General features: G+C 45.8%; 1 protein-coding gene across 3 annotated transcripts in view; it reads left to right on the forward strand.

Moving 5' to 3' along the window:
• Nucleotides 1-16,068, forward strand: part of nf1a (neurofibromin 1a) — a 94,955-nt gene that overhangs the window by 20,804 nt on the left and 58,083 nt on the right. For 2 of the 3 annotated variants that reach the window (XM_069166540.1, XM_069166542.1), the window contains exons 17-29: nucleotides 254-500; nucleotides 587-660; nucleotides 818-901; nucleotides 3,257-3,640; nucleotides 4,627-4,766; nucleotides 5,448-5,570; nucleotides 5,732-5,815; nucleotides 6,637-6,753; nucleotides 7,176-7,357; nucleotides 7,436-7,647; nucleotides 11,007-11,168; nucleotides 11,264-11,361; nucleotides 14,085-14,220. In XM_069166540.1, the coding sequence (XP_069022641.1) occupies nucleotides 254-500; nucleotides 587-660; nucleotides 818-901; nucleotides 3,257-3,640; nucleotides 4,627-4,766; nucleotides 5,448-5,570; nucleotides 5,732-5,815; nucleotides 6,637-6,753; nucleotides 7,176-7,357; nucleotides 7,436-7,647; nucleotides 11,007-11,168; nucleotides 11,264-11,361; nucleotides 14,085-14,220 (2,043 nt within the window). The remainder of the gene's footprint in view (nucleotides 1-253; nucleotides 501-586; nucleotides 661-817; nucleotides 902-3,256; nucleotides 3,641-4,626; nucleotides 4,767-5,447; nucleotides 5,571-5,731; nucleotides 5,816-6,636; nucleotides 6,754-7,175; nucleotides 7,358-7,435; nucleotides 7,648-11,006; nucleotides 11,169-11,263; nucleotides 11,362-14,084; nucleotides 14,221-16,068) is intronic. The other variant, XM_069166541.1, reaches the window with a different exon arrangement.

The following is a 16,068-nucleotide window of genomic DNA, read 5'->3' on the forward strand; positions in this document are numbered from 1 at the left end:
TTTAATACTCAATAAACACACTGATTCTTCTGTCCAGCAGCAGCAGTGGAGAAGAAACATGTTGTGTTCAGGAACAGCTGCAGCTTCCTCACACGCTTTTAATTTGAAAATCCTTTACGCCCCACCCCTTCCTCTACGCAGCCAAGATGGCGACCGTTTAGAGTGGAAAGTGTCCAGAGTTTGACACTTGTGTTCTGGAGCGTTCTGAGTGCTTCATCCTGTGTGAGAGTGCTCTGTGTTCGTTACCCTCCAGGAGTGCGCCACGATGGGCGGAGGGATCCCGATCTGCCGGCAGGCGCAGACCAAGCTGGAGGTGAGTCTGTACATGTTCCTGTGGAGCCCCGACACCGAGGCCGTGTTGGTGGCCATGTCCTGTTTCCGCCACCTCTGTGAGGAGGCCGACATCCGCAGCGCCGCCGACGAGGTGCCGGTCCAGAACATCCTGCCCAACTACCCCACCTTCAGTGAGCTGGCCTCTGTCAGCAACATGATGGGAACAGGTGAGTACTGAATCAGCAGGAATAAACCCCCCAGTTGGAACCGCTGGTTTCCACTAACAGTCTGGTTCTGGTTCTGGTGTTGTCAGGCCGCTCCACCTTGCAGAAGAGGGTGATGGCCTTGTTGAGGCGGGTAGAACATCCCACACCAGGAAACATTGAGGTAACGCCAGTTGTTCTCATGATCACATGACTGGTTTAAATTGAAAAAAGATCTCTGAGAATAGATTCTAATCAATCTGAATGTTTCTCACGGTGTCAGAGTCACGTGATCACCTGTAGTTGATGTCGGGTTTCTTGTCTGTTGCTTCAACCTTCAGGCCTGGGAGGACACGTACACTAAATGGGACCAGGCCACCAAGCAGATCCTCAACTTCCCCAAGAACAAGGCGGACGACGGGCAGGTAAACATGCTGCAGAGGGGCGGGGGCGTGGTCAGGGGGCGTGGTTCTCTCACAGCCGTGGGTCCTGATGTGTCAGAAGTTACACAATATTAACTAAAAGATAGAAATATAAAGTCTTTGGTGGAACAAACATGTGTTTTAATTCACCGATCAGCTGCTTCATGAAGTCAGTCTACAGGAAGTTTCAGCTGATCACAGAATCAAACAGAAGGTTAAATAAAGATAATAGGCAGATAAATATATACGTACATATATACAGCTCTGGAAAAATTTGAGACCACTTCAAAATGATCAGTTTCTCTGGTTTTACTATTTATTGGTATGTGTTTGAGTAAAATTAATTTTTTTTTGTTTTATTCTATAAACTACTGACAACATTTCTCCCAAATATCAAATAAAAATATTGTCAGTTAGAGCATGTATTTGCAGAAAATGACAACTGGTCAAAATAACAAAAAGAGGCAGAGTTTTCAGATCTGGAATAATGCAAAGAAAACAAGTTCATATTCATTTTTAAACAACACTATGAATGTTTTAACTGAGGAAGAGTTCAGAAATCAATATTTGGTGGAATAATTGATAATTGATTTCCAATCCCAGCTTCATGCGTCTTGGCGTCTCTCCACCTCTTTCACTTTGATGTTGGGAGACTTTATGACTCCTGGTCCAAAGATTCAAGCAGCTCGGCTTTGTTTGACGGCTGGTGACCGTCCATCTTCCTCTTCATCACATTCCAGAGGTTTTCAATGGGATTCAGGTCTGGAGATCTGGCCGGCCATGACAGGGTCCTGATCTGGTGGTCCTTCATCCACACCTTCACTGACCTGGCTGTGTTTCATGGAGCATCGTCCTGCTGGAAGAACCCTCCTCAGAGGTGGGGAACATCGTCAGAGCAGAAGGAAGCACGTTTTCTTCCAGGACAACTTTGTCCTCGGCTCGATTCATGCGTCCTTCACGAAGACAAATCTGTCCAATTCCAGCCTTGCTGAAGCCCCTCAGATCTTCACCGGTCCTCCACCAAATTTCACAGGATGTGGAGACTCTGTGGCTCGTCGGCCTCTCCAGGTCTCCGTCTAACCATGAGACCACCAGGTGTTGGACAAAGCTGAACATTGGACTCCTCAGAGAAGATGACCTTCCTCCAGTCCTCTATGGTCCAATCCTTCTGGTCTTCTTCAAACCTCAGCCTGGCTCTTCTTTGCTTCTCATGATGAAGGGATTTTCTATCTTTGCAGGACTTCAGCCCCTAGGAGCCTGTTTCTAACCGTCCTCACCTCACTTGATGTCATCCTACGGTTGTTGAGTGACATTGGAATGAGTTGGTGGTCATCCCGGTGAGCGGAGAGTCGTTTTGTTTCTGCTTGACCTCGTTCTCATGAACCGTCATCTTTGACATTTGAAGGATGGAAGCAGCCTGACGATCACTGTATTCCTCTGCCAGTAAAACCAGAGTTGAACTCTTCTTTTAGTCACTGAAAACTTTTCTTTTTAACTCTTTTGGTCAATAGTCACTTTTTTTTATTCCAATTACATCTGAAGGTACTACAAGCACAATTTCTGCCATCCAGCTGGTCCTATTGTAAGAGGACAATGATGACCACAGCAGTGGTTTTATACTTTTCTTCATTAAATCAGATCTGGTTCAGGTGATCACCTGATCAGTACCTCATTAAGTAGAATCAGGTGGTCACCTGATCAGTACCTCATCAAGTAGAATCAGGTGGTCACCTGATCAGTACCTCATTAAGTAGAATCAGGTGGTCACCTGATCAGTACCTCATCAAGTAGAATCAGGTGGTCACCTGATCAGTACCTCATTAAGTAGAATCAGGTGGTCACCTGATCAGTACCTCATCAAGTAGAATCAGGTGGTCACCTGATCAGTACCTCATCAAGTAGAATCAGGTGTTCCTGTATTGGAATTCAACAGACTGGAATGGAACGGCTGCCGTACACGTAGAGATGCTGATTTAACAAACATTTGGAGTGGGCTCTGCATTTTTTACAGAGCTGTATGTATATAATATCTAAAACTATAACATCTGGTCGTAATTGTATGTTCTTCGAATCGTGATAAAATACTTTTGTGGTACCAGAGAACAATATAAACGTATTGTTTGAAACATTTTGAAATAAATCCAATGGGATAATAAAACCGAGTGAAATAGTTGAGTTAATAATAATAATAATCATCGTTTTAAACTGAGCTGTGTAGTTCTCGTTGTATATTGGGTTGAAAGTGTGAACACGTCCGCTGTGGACAGACAAACTGCTGAAAGCTCACAGCTGAGTGTGTTGTTGTGTGCTGCTGCTCAGTAAGTGTGTGTGTGTGTGTGTGTGTGTGTGTGTCCACAGCAGGAGTGGATCAACATGACGGGCTTCCTGTGTGCTCTGGGCGGTGTGTGTCTGCAGCAGCGCAGCACCCCTGGCCCGGCCACCTACAGCCCCCCGATGGGTCCGATGAGCGAGCGGAAGCACTCCATGATCTCCATGGGCCCCTGCGAGGTCACCAACCAGCTGGCCTCCTCCTGCTCCTCCTCGGCCTCCAGCGAGTCGCCCGTCAGCCGCTTCGTGGACCGGCTGCTGGCCCTGCTGGTGTGTGGCCACGACCGGGTCGGCCTGCACGTCCGCACCAACGTTAAAGATCTGCTGGGGCTGGAGCTAAGCCCCGCCCTCTACCCCATGCTGTTCAACAAGCTGAGGAACAGCATCGGAAAGTTCTTCGACACTCAGGGACCGGTGAGTTCTCTTCAAACTAAAACCTGGCCACTTCTTCAAAGGGAGGAACAGATGACAGAAACAAAAAGACAACATCTCTCATCCACTCAAATGATACAACACAGGAGCAATTAAAAAGTCCCTATGTTTAATCAGGTTCTTTCTCTGTGCTCCTCCACATCATCATCACTCAGCTCTCCACATCAAGTTCTTTTTCTAATCCTGATTTTTTTGGAATAAGTTTAGCCCCTCCCACCTGGAACCAGGTCAGTTCTGTTAACGATAAAATGCATTTACTGCAGAAAAGGCTGTGTGAATCCAAACTTCAAAGAAAATATGATGAATCAATGTTGGAAAAGTTTCAAATCTATGCTTGCAAGAAAAAGTTCTTAAAGTGTCATCGGACAGTTAAAATCAGCTGATTGTTGATGTAGCTGAAGGCTGAAACTCTTTTTGTAAAAGTTGTCTTGGATGAGTTTAGCTCCTCCCACCAGGGAGCAGGTCAGTTCTGTTCATAAAGAAATACCAGCTCACTGAGTTTGTTCATTGTCTTTGAGCCCAGTGTTGTTCATGTTGCCTTCTGTGTGGCAGTTAAAGGGTTAATTCATAGTTTGTAACAGCTTTCATGATTCTCATATCCTGACCAGACGAGGGTTAAAGAACCCGCTGTAGTTTTAATAATAAACTTTATTTGTAGAGCACCTTTCATACAAGAAATGCAGCTCAAAGTGTTTTACAGCAAGAAAATGACCTGCAGTGTTTCACATAATTACAGATATGAAGGAATGTTTAAAAATGTAGAAAAGAAATAAAATGCATAAGAACAGATAAAATGTATAAAACTGAAACACAATACAGTTAAAATATAAAATAATGCAATATACATTTTAAAGGTGCTGTGGTGCAGGAGAGCTTTTGTCAGGTTCAGTATTTGTTGTATATCGGTGTTTCATCATTCCCTGTGATGTTCCTGCCTGAAAGGAACTCAGCGGTTCTCCTGTTTCCAGGTTCCTATCAACGACACCAACACCCAGTTTGTGGAGCAGACCATCGCCATCATGAAGAACCTGCTGGATAACCACACCGAAGGCAGCTCGGAGCACCTGGGACAGGCCAGCATCGAGACCATGATGCTCAACCTGGTCAGGTAGGACCGACATCTCGCTGCGGTTCACAGCCTGCGGACATTCAGCTCGCGTGTTTTCTCCCACGACGTAAAACCTTTTCCCTTGAAAGTAAATCCATGCAGCCGAACGTGATTGTCCACCGAATTCGGACCCCTTTGTGCCAAATTCCCTCATTTACAGGTTGTTTCAGGGTTTTTTTAAGCGTCTATTATACAATGGAAATTGTTATTTCTTCAGTTTGAACCCCTCTGTGCCTACATTATTATCCTGTTGAAATGTGAACCCCAAACCACAACATTACTGTGGCCTTAAAAAACACCTCTTCTGTTTCACATGTATCTGCATATTATCCCAAAAGTCGACATGTTGATGAGTAAACTGGAGTTTTACCTCCTGCAGCAGGTCAGATGTGTGCGTCCTCACGTGCACGGTGTGAGTTTACTACGTCAAGCAGTTCAGGACAAATTAGCAGCCGTTTGAAATCTAAGCCTCTTGAAGGTTGTTGTATTTATTTCTGATATTTCTGGTTGTTCCCGTTTCCATATTTTTCTGCTGATGTCGTCAGAAAGGAGAAGCAGCTGTGATGACTGACTGATGTCACAGATTGTTGCTCACTACACCATCTGATAAGATGAACACCGAGCGTAGGGCTGCAGGGAAACGATGGTCTGAGGTGAACTCACCTGTGCTCTGTGACTCAGGTACGTGCGTATCCTTGGTAACGTGATCCACGCCATCCAGATCAAAACCAAGCTGTGCCAGCTGGTGGACGTGATGATGGAGCGACGGGACGACCTGTCCTTCTGCCAGGAGATGAAGTTCAGGTCAGTGACAGCAGCTGACTGGATGCTTGAGGCTCCGCCTCCAGGACTCCATAGCAGCTGCCTGCAGCGTGTCATCACGGTTCAGTGTGATGAGGATAAAAGAGCATCGTGTTTTCCCCCTCGGTTACTTTGTGAGGTTTCACCCTGACTCCTGTCTGCAGGAACAAGATGGTGGAGTACCTGACAGACTGGGTGATGGGCACCTCCAACCAGGCTGCTGACGATGACATCAAGTGCTTGACGAGGTGCCGCTCTGTTCCATGTGATCCTGTCAGGAGGGGAGTGAGCTGCTCTCACTGTTGTCTCCTCTGTGTGTGTGTGTGTCTGTGTGTGTGTGTGTGTGTGTGTGTGTGTGTGTGTGTGTGTGTGTGTCTGTGTCTGTGTGTGTCTGTGTGTGTGTGTGTGTGTGTGTCTGTGTGTGTCTGTGTGTGTCTGTGTGTGTGTGTGTGTGTGTGTGTGTGTGTGTGTGTGTGTGTCTGTGTGTGTGTGTGTGTGTGTCTGTGTGTGTGTGTGTGTGTGTGTGTGTGTGTGTCTGTGTGTGTGTGTGTGTCTGTGTCTGTGTGTGTGTGTGTCTGTGTGTGTGTGTGTGTGTGTGTGTGTGTCTGTGTGTGTGTGTGTGTGTGTGTCTGTGTGTGTGTGTGTGTGTGTGTGTGTGTGTGTCTGTCTGTGTGTGTGTGTCTGTGTGTGTCTGTGTGTGTGTGTGTGTGTGTGTCTGTGTGTGTGTGTGTGTGTGTGTGTGTGTGTGTGTCTGTGTCTGTGTGTGTGTGTGTGTGTGTGTGTGTGTGTGTGTGTGTGTGTGTGTGTGTGTGTGTGTGTGTGTGTGTCTGTGTGTGTGTGTGTGTGTGTGTGTGTGTCTGTGTGTGTGTGTCTGTGTGTGTGTGTGTCTGTCTGTGTGTGTGTGTGTGTGTGTGTGTCTGTCTGTCTGTGTGTGTGTGTCTGTGTGTGTCTGTGTGTGTGTGTGTGTCTGTGTGTGTGTCTGTGTCTGTGTCTGTGTGTGTGTGTGTGTGTGTGTGTGTCTGTGTGTGTGTGTGTGTGTCTGTGTGTGTGTGTGTGTGTGTGTGTGCAGGGACCTGGACCAGGCCAGCATGGAGGCGGTGGTGTCTCTGTTAGCTGGTCTTCCTCTGCAGCCAGAAGAGGGAGACGGAGTCGAACTGATGGAGGCCAAATCTCAGCTCTTCCTCAAGTAAGACCCCCACGGCTCCGCCTCCTCCGCCAGCTCCTTTAACGATGGATATAGATGAGACACACCCTCAGCTGTTTCCTGCAGAGACTCAGACTCCTGAGGAAGCTGTTAGTTTTAGTTTTTTTCCTACTTGTAGTCGATGTTCGTCGACGGGCCCAACGGTGATGACGTCATGTTCATAGCGACAGTGAGAGAGAATCTATGCTACCGCTAACAGAGCTATCAGAGAGGGTAGAAGGCAAAATAAACTTTCTGCTGCATAGCTGCGTGTACGTCGTTGCCACGGCAACCCATGCAGATGGGTTGGTGATGTATGTACACATCAAATCTGATCTGTTCTCTTGTAACGAGCAGTGCGAACAGTCTGTCCTATAGATCTGTCTGTCTGTCCCGGGACTGAACGTCCTACTGTGTGTGTCCAGGTACTTCACTCTTTTCATGAACCTGCTGAACGACTGCAGTGAGGTGGAGGACGAGGGACAGGCAGTGGGGGGGCGGAAGAGAGGCATGTCCCGCCGCCTGGCGTCCCTCCGACACTGCACCGTCCTGGCCATGTCCAACCTGCTCAACGCCAACGTGGACAGCGGCCTCATGCACTCCATCGGTAAGTCCAGCTCCGGCGTCCGCTCCGGACTCGGCGGGCCGACCGGAGAGTTCTGAGTGTCGCTCTCTTCCTCTGCAGGTCTCGGGTACCACAAGGACCTCCAGACTCGAGCCACTTTCATGGAGGTACTGACCAAGATCCTGCAGCAGGGGACGGAGTTCGACACGCTGGCCGAGACTGTGCTGGCGGACCGCTTCGAGAGGCTGGTGGAGCTGGTCACCATGATGGGAGACCAGGGGGAGCTGCCCATCGCCATGGCGCTGGCTAACGTGGTTCCCGGGTCACAGTGGGTGAGTCGCTCTTCATGGTGTCGGCCGTGAGCAGAACACTTTTAACCCTCACTTATAACTTAGGTCGGGTCCAAATAAGTATGTTTAAACAAAAATATTTACCCAACAGGTAAAAGATATGGATGGTTATTTAGACATTTGGATTTATGGATGAAATAGAATAAATCTGTGATGGTTCAGCTGTAAAGATGTGATAGACTATGAATGGATTTATGGATTTCAGGATGCTTCGGTCCTCCCATCGAGCCTCTTCTCTGCAGACACGCGTGTTTAACCAGAAAGATGCCTGCTCGGATGTTGAGTTTTATCAGTTTGTGTCGAGTGTCAAATTCAACACCTCCTTCTGACTTCTTCACACTGTTGGAAGGAAAATCTGGGTTATTTAATTACATCAGATACAGCAACAACAAAAAAATGATTCCATCATCCCGGCAACCACGACTGAAAGTATCAGCAACCTGTTTAGTAAGATTCTGATTTGTGGTTGGAGTCGGCGCACTACTCACGCTCACCACCAGATGGCGATGTGTTCAGGTGAGAGAGCTGTGACCTGAAGCAGGTTTGCTCTGTCAGTAAACCTCTCAGGTCATTCTGGGATGGAACACAGTCCTCACACATGCTACATCTTTTTAATATCCCAGCAGTGTGCTCGTAATTAAAGGACGCCATCACACAACAATAACACCGTTGTCTGTTTAAATATATATATATAAATAAATAAAAATGTTTGTCACTTAAATGTTTCAGATCATCAAACAAATATAAATATTACTCAAAGATAACACAAGTAAACACAAAATGTAGTTTTTTAATGAAGGTTTTTATTATGAAGGGAGAAAAACAATCCAAACCCACATGGCCCTGTGTGAAAAAGTGTTTGCCTCTAAACCTAATAACTGGTTGGACCACCCTCAGCAGCAACAACTGCAATCAAGCGTTTACGATAACTTCCAATGAGTCTTTTCCAGCTGTGGATGAATGTTGGCCCACTCATCTTTACAGAGTTGTTGTAATTCAGACACATTGGAGGGTTTTCCAGCACCAACCTCCTTTTTAAGGTCATGCCACAGCATCTCAACAGGATTCAGGTCAGGACTTTGACGAGGCCACTCCAAAGTCTTCATTTTGTTTTTCTTCATCCATTCAGAGGTGGACTTGCTGGTGTGTTTTGGATCATTGTCCTGCTGCAGAACCCAAGTTGGCTTCAGCTTGAGGTCACGAACAGACGGCCGGACGTTCTCCTTCAGGATGTTTTGGTAGACGGTAGAATTCATGGTTCCATTTATCACAGCAAGTCTTCCAGGTCCTGAAGCAGTAAAACAGCCTCAGACCATCACACTACCACCACCATATTTTACTGTTGGTATGAGGTTCTTCTGAAATGTGGTGTTACTTTTACTCCAGATGTAACGGGACACACACCTTCCAAAAAGTTCAACTTTTGTCTCGTCAGTCCACAGAGTATTTTCCCAAAAGTCTCGGGGATCATCAAGATGTTTTCTGGCAAAAATGAGACGAGCCTTAATGTTGTTTTTGCTCAGCGGTGGTTTTGGTCTTGGAACTCTGCCATGCAGCCATTTCTGCCGAGTCTCTTTCTTCTGGTGGAGTCATGAACACTGACCTGAACTGAGGCAAGTGAGGCCTGCAGTTCTTTGGATGTTGTCGTGGGGTCGTTTGTGACCTCTCAGATGAGTCGTCGCTGCTCTCTCGGGGTAATTTTGGTCGGCCGGCCGCTCCTGGGAAGGTTCACCACTGTTCCATGTTTTCTCCATTTGTGGATAATGGTTCTCACTGTGGTTCTCTGGAGTCCCAAAGCTTTAGAAATGGCTTTAGAACCTTTTCCAGACTGATAGATCTCAATTACTTTCTTTCTCATTTGTTCCTGAATTTCTTTGGATCTCGGCATGATGTCTATCTTTTGAGGATCTTCTGGTCTACTTCACTTTGTCAGGCAGGTCCTATTGAAGTGATTTCTTGACTGAGAACAGGTGTGTCAGTAATCAGGTCTGGGTGTGGCTCGAGAAATTGAACTCAGGTGATGAACCACAGTTAAGTTATGTTTTAACAGGAGGGGGCAAACACTTTTTCACACAGGGCCATGTGGGTTTGGATTGTTTTTCTCCCTTAATAATAAAAACCTTCATTTAAAAACTGCCTTTTGTGTTTACTTGTGTTATCTTTGACTAATATTTAAATTTGTTTGATGATCTGAAACATTTAAGTGTGACAAACATGCAAAAAAATTGGAAATCAGGAAGGAGGCAAACACTTTTTCACACCACTGTATATATCTATCTATCTCTTGCTGAGTCGGAGGTTTCCCCAAAGGGCCAAACATTCATCTGAATGGAACTCAATATTTATGTTGTGAAATGTGACATATTTTACAAAACATGAACCTTCTAAATCTAAAATAAAATTGTAACATAACAAAAACAAATGCTCTTTTTATTCTGTTTCATGGAAATTTTATTATTATCCAGAAATTTACAAAAACGTAATCATCTTTTTTTTACCTCTGAGCCACGAGTACGATCTGTTGATCCTGACCGGCCGTGAGACACAAACAGCCCGTAAGAAACAGATGATACCACCATGATTTAATTGGAGGTTTAACAGCACAGTGCTGCACATTGCCGTTAAACTTGTATTATTTAGTGTTCAGCTGTTCCTGGTCCTTCTGGTTAGGTTTCTACAGCTCTGGAGAGATAAGCAGGATAATAACAAGGAGGATAATGAGCTTGTCATCAGACAGCGGCCAAACATGGATGTGTGTTGGTGCAGGCTGGACTGTCTGGCTCCAAACTGTTCCACACCTCCATGAGGACATGTCTTTGTCCTCTAAAGAGTCCCAGGAGGACTCATCAGTCTCTGCAGAGACATCAACACGGTCCGGGTGGACGGATCCTCTCCTCAGATCTGCAGCGTCCTGCAGCAGCAGAAATATTGTGTGCAGCATAGTTCATGTAATAGATGAGAATTTAAATCTTAGTGTTTCTTTGAAACCATAATGCAAATTATAAATGATTAAAAATGTCAATTTAAATCCTCTAATGTTAAACATCTGTAGGATTGAAGAAAATGCAATAACCAGCTGTGTTGCACTGATTTGTCGGAGCTCAGATGTGAGTCAGTGTGTGAAGATGTTCTTCTTTCCTCAGAACAAATCCCAAATAAGAAAAGATTGAAGTTTAGACTCTTTATAAAGACTGTGATCGTGGATGTTAAGAAGAAACGTCTTGCTGAACGAGGCTCCGTGTTTCATCCTGCTGTGTTTGTGTCTGGAGTCCATAACTTCTTCATACCACCTGTTTCCAGCTGTGACCTTCTGTTTCCTCTGAATGTTCTTGGACTTGCAGGACGAGCTGGCCCGAGTGCTGGTGACCCTGTTCGACTCACGCCACCTCCTCTACCAGCTGCTGTGGAACATGTTCTCCAAGGAGGTGGAGCTGGCCGACTCCATGCAGACTCTGTTCAGAGGAAACAGCTTGGCCAGCAAGATCATGACCTTCTGCTTCAAGGTAGGAGACGCAGCAGCAGCTCACCTGTCAGGAGGCCTTCACAAACTCATGTTGGAGGTGGATTATTAACTGTCCCATGTGATGTCTTCTGTCAGGTTTATGGAGCAGCTTACCTGCAGAAGCTGCTGGAGCCATTACTGAGAGGCGTCATCACAACCCCTGAACACATCAGCTTTGAGGTGGACCCCACCAGGTGAACACCACCAATACTCACCAGAACTCCTCCACACACGGACTCCTTCCACACTTATCTGTTCTGTAACACTCACTACATTTCATGTATATATTAACCTATTTCATATTACACAATGAATTGCAGTAAAAATGAAATCTTAATTTATGTGTTCAAGCAGTATAATAAGTTGTATACTTGCCAAGTTCAGGTGTGCTGGGAAGCTCTCAAAAAAGCTTGTAAGTGGACATTTAACTTCATATAACTTAAAAAGATACCGGATCCTCCTCGTTATGACATGATGGTTTCAGCATGAACACAGTCACATGTGGTGTGAATGTTCCCGCTGTTCTGTATCACTTCTAAATATATACAACCCTGTGTCCACAAAAGTTGGGACGCTGTGTAAAATGTAAAGAAAAACAAATTCCAATGTTTTGCAAATTACATAAACTCATATTTTATTGCAAATAGACCAAAGACAACATATTAAATGTTGAAACTGACAAATGTTATTATTTTATGTAAAATATCTGCTCATATTTGAATCTGATGTCAGCAACACGTCTCTATAAAGTTGTTCCAGGATCATGTTCACCACTGAGCTGCATCAACTCTTCTTTTAACAACACTCTGGAAACCTTTGGGAACTGAGGAGACCAGTTTCTGGAGTTTTGAAAGTGAAATGTGGTCCCATTCTTACTTGATTTAGGATTTCAGCTGCTCAACTGTAGACTGCAGGAGGCCAGTTTATCAGCCGGACTCTTCTACTACGGAGCCATGCTGTTAAATGCATGCAGAATGCAGTTTGGCTATGACCAATGGGGTCAAAGGTCAAGATTAATTTTTATGATGCAGTAGTATGTCCCAGTTGTGCACATACTACATGTAAGAGTGCATACTTTGTAAGTAGCTGCAGTACGTATTGAAAGTAAAACGCGGGGCTGGTTTGGCTGGTTTGGTGCTTGACAGAGGGATTGTGGGTAGACATATTGGTAGTTCATATTTTCCCTCAGTTGTGGATCATACAGTGGGTACGGAAAGTATTCAGACCCCTTTAAATGTTTCACTCTTTGTTTCATTGCAGCCATTTGCTAAAATCAAAAAAGTTCATTTTATTTCTCATTAATGTACACTCAGCACCCCATCTTGACAGAAAAAAACAGAAATGTAGAAATTTGTGCAAATTTATTAAAAAAGAAAAACTGAAATATCACATGGTCATAAGTATTCAGACCCTTTGCTCAGTATTGAGTAGAAGCACCCTTTTGAGCTCGTACAGCCATAAGTCTTCTTGGGAATGATGCAACAAGCTTTTCACACCTGGATTTGGGGATCCTCTGCCATTCTTCCTTGCAGATCCTCTCCAGTTCCGTCAGGTTAGATGGTGAACGTTGGTGGACAGCCATTTTCAGGTCTCTCCAGAGATGCTCAACTGGGTTTAGGTCAGGGCTCTGGCTGGGCCAGTCAAGAATGGTCACAGAGTTGTTCCGAAGCCACTCCTTTGTTATTTTAGCTGTGTGCTTCGGGTCATTGTCTTGTTGGAAGGTGAACCTTCGGCCCAGTCTGAGGTCCAGAGCACTCTGGAAGAGGTTTTCTTCCAGGATATCTCTGTACTTGGCCGCATTCATCTTTCCTTCAATTGCAACCGGTCGTCCTGTCCCTGCAGCTGAAAAACACCCCCATAGCATGATGCTGCCACCACCATGTTTCACTGTTGGGATTGTATTGGGCAGGTGATGAGCAGTGCCTGGTTTTCTCCACACATACCGCTTACAATTAACGCCAAAAAGTTCAATCTTGGTCTCATCAGACCAGAGAATCTTATTTCTCATAGTCTGGGAGTCCTTCATGTGTTTTTTGTCAAACTCTATGCGGGCTTTCATATGTCTTGCACTGAGGAGAGGCTTCCGTCGGGCCACTCTGCCATAAAGCCCCGACTGGTGGAGGGCTGCAGTGATAGTTGACTTTGTGGAACTTTCTCCCATCTCCCTACTGCATCTCTGGAGCTCAGCCACAGTGATCTTTGGGTTCTTCTTTACCTCTCTCACCAAGGCTCTTCTCCCACGATTGCTCAGTTTGGCTGGACGGCCAGGTCTAGGAAGAGTTCTGGTCGTCCCAAACTTCTTCCATTTAAGGATTATGGAGGCCACTGTGCTCTTAGGAACCTTGAGTGCTGCAGAAATTATTTTGTAACCTCGGCCAGATCTGTGCCTTGCCACAATTCTGTCTCTGAGCTCCTTGGACAGTTCCTTCGACCTCATGATTCTCATTTGCTCTGACATGCACTGTGAGCTGTAAGGTCTTCTATAGACAGGTGTGTGCCTTTCCTAATCAAGTCCAATCAGTTTAATTAAACACAGCTGGACTCCAATGAAGGAGTAGAACCATCTCAAGGAGGATCAGAAGAAATGGACAGCATGTGAGTTAAATATGAGTGTCACAGCAAAGGGTCTGAATACTTATGACCATGTGATATTTCAGTTTTTCTTTTTTAATAAATTTACACAAATTTCTACATTTCTGTTTTTTTCTGTCAACATGGGGTGCTTAGTGTACATTAACGAGAAATAAAATGAACTTTTTTGATTTTAGCAAATGGCTGCAATGAAACAAAGAGTGAAAAATTTAAAGGGGTCTGAATACTTTCCGTACCCACTGTAGATGTTTTAAGATCAGCTCCTCTCCTGCTCTGCTGACCTCCAGTGTTGACAGAGACTCAGACTTCCTGTTTGTGTCCTCAGGCTGGAACAAGGTGAGAACCTGGAGGAGAACCAGAGGAACCTGCTGCAGATCACCGAGCGCTTCTTCCAGGCCATCATCAGCTCATCCAGCGAGTTCCCCCCACAGCTCCGCAGCGTGTGCCACTGTCTCTACCAGGTAGACCCCTGTCTCACCCCCCACCCCCACACCCCAGCTGCTCACCTCCCCTGCCTTACCTGTTCACAGTCACTAAAACATTTCAAGCCCCTCCTCCCCCCTCGGAGGCTCCTGATGCTGCTCCACTCACTGCTGCTGCTCACGCATCAGTGCACAGCTCTACATACCTGTCAGCTCTTCACTCTGCTGTTCACGTCCTCGACGCCACGCAGCCTCAGTGTTCACTACAAAGGTTTTTAAACCTCGTAACAGACACCACCTTGTTTTACTAGATTTTGCCATCATGACTGAGTGGTCACCGCCCTCGCTGCAGTTCACTGGAGTTCACTGGAACCACTGCTGTCTAAAAACCAGCCAACGAGCTCTTTAGGTTATCAATTGATCGTTTGGTCTGTGACATGTTAGAAATTTTGATGAAATGCTCATCGTTCCTTAAAGCCAACAGTCCAGCAGCATGTTGGACCAGCAATGATTCACGTCAGAGACTGGACCCAGCCGACTTTTAGATAAACACTCAGCACACTAAATAGATGAATTCATTTACTGGGTCAGTTATTCAACCTCCATAGAAACAATGAGACCAGAGTGAACTTTAGTTCCCATGTGTTCCATTCAAACACCATGTAGCCTGGATGTGATCAGTCCATGTACACATCTACACATGAATACTAACACGAGGGTGGATGGAAGCGTTCAGAGGCTGCTGCTGCTGCATGTGAACGGTGTTCAGCACCGCGGCGTGCCCAGAGGAGCTGTACGCTGAGGAGTTACACCGTTCTGTGACCGCTGGTCCGGGTGGGTCGGCCATTTCTCCACCAACCTGAAACTTGAGCAGAGAGCGCACATCAGAGTTTGTGGTGGATCATTGGGGAACAGAAAGAAGCAGCAGGGAACCAGATCCAGTGTGTAGCGGTTGTGTGGAGCGACGCTTGTGTTGTTGAGGGTGAGAAACTGAGCCGATTGTTGTCACGTTGGAGAAGCCTGTTGCCATGGCGACACAGTTAAGGTGTTCCCTCAGGCACCTCAGGAGGTTCCAGGAGAACTCTGTTGACAGTCTGACAAACAGCTAACAAACCTAAAAACAAAACAAAAAAAACTCGTTTTGCTGAAAAAACTGTTTAACACAAGTTAACAAACGGCTAACAAAACTATCAAACTGTTAATTTTGCTAAATAGCACCAAATCTTAAGTTAACAGTTAATTCGCCTTAAAAACAGCTAAAATCAACTCAACAAACCGCTAACAACACTAACACCCCTCAGAACCTCAGGAGGTCCCAGTAGAACTCGGTGTTGACAGTCTGACTCTGAAACCCAGCTGGTGTCTCCTGACCTGACGCTCCTTCTTCGGTCTGGGACGGTGAAGCTCCGCCCCCCTTGAAACGTGATGTCATCAGAACACCTTGGCCGGCTCATCCAGGGTCTCCGTTGACCGTTTAAAGAGTTGGACCCAACCTTTGATGTGCGTACTCTGGTCATTTTGATGGAGAAATCGGACCCTCCAGAACCACTGCAACACGTTCTCTGTGCTGCTCTTCGTCCTCCACCCTCGAACACACGGCCATACTGAAACAGCACTAAGAACAGAAGAGACGGTGACTTCTGTGTTTGAGGTTGATGAGTCGCAGTGATGTGATGATACATGTAAAGACCCCTGTTAGATGTTAGTATGCAGATAACGTGTCCACATACCGAACACGTGTTAACAGCTGCTGGGGTTGGACCCGACTTCCTTATGATGGCAACGACTAGTAAATCAGATGAGGTCAGACAGGCTTTACTGTAGGTGATTCCTCGTGACAGACGTGATGGTGACAAAAATGTGAACAGTGATCACACCTAATCTTCA

Source organism: Embiotoca jacksoni, unplaced genomic scaffold (genome assembly GCF_022577435.1).
Source record: "Embiotoca jacksoni isolate LCO1_2020_lvr unplaced genomic scaffold, fEmbJac1.0.p SCAF_39, whole genome shotgun sequence".
Lineage (NCBI taxonomy): Eukaryota > Metazoa > Chordata > Actinopteri > Embiotocidae > Embiotoca > Embiotoca jacksoni.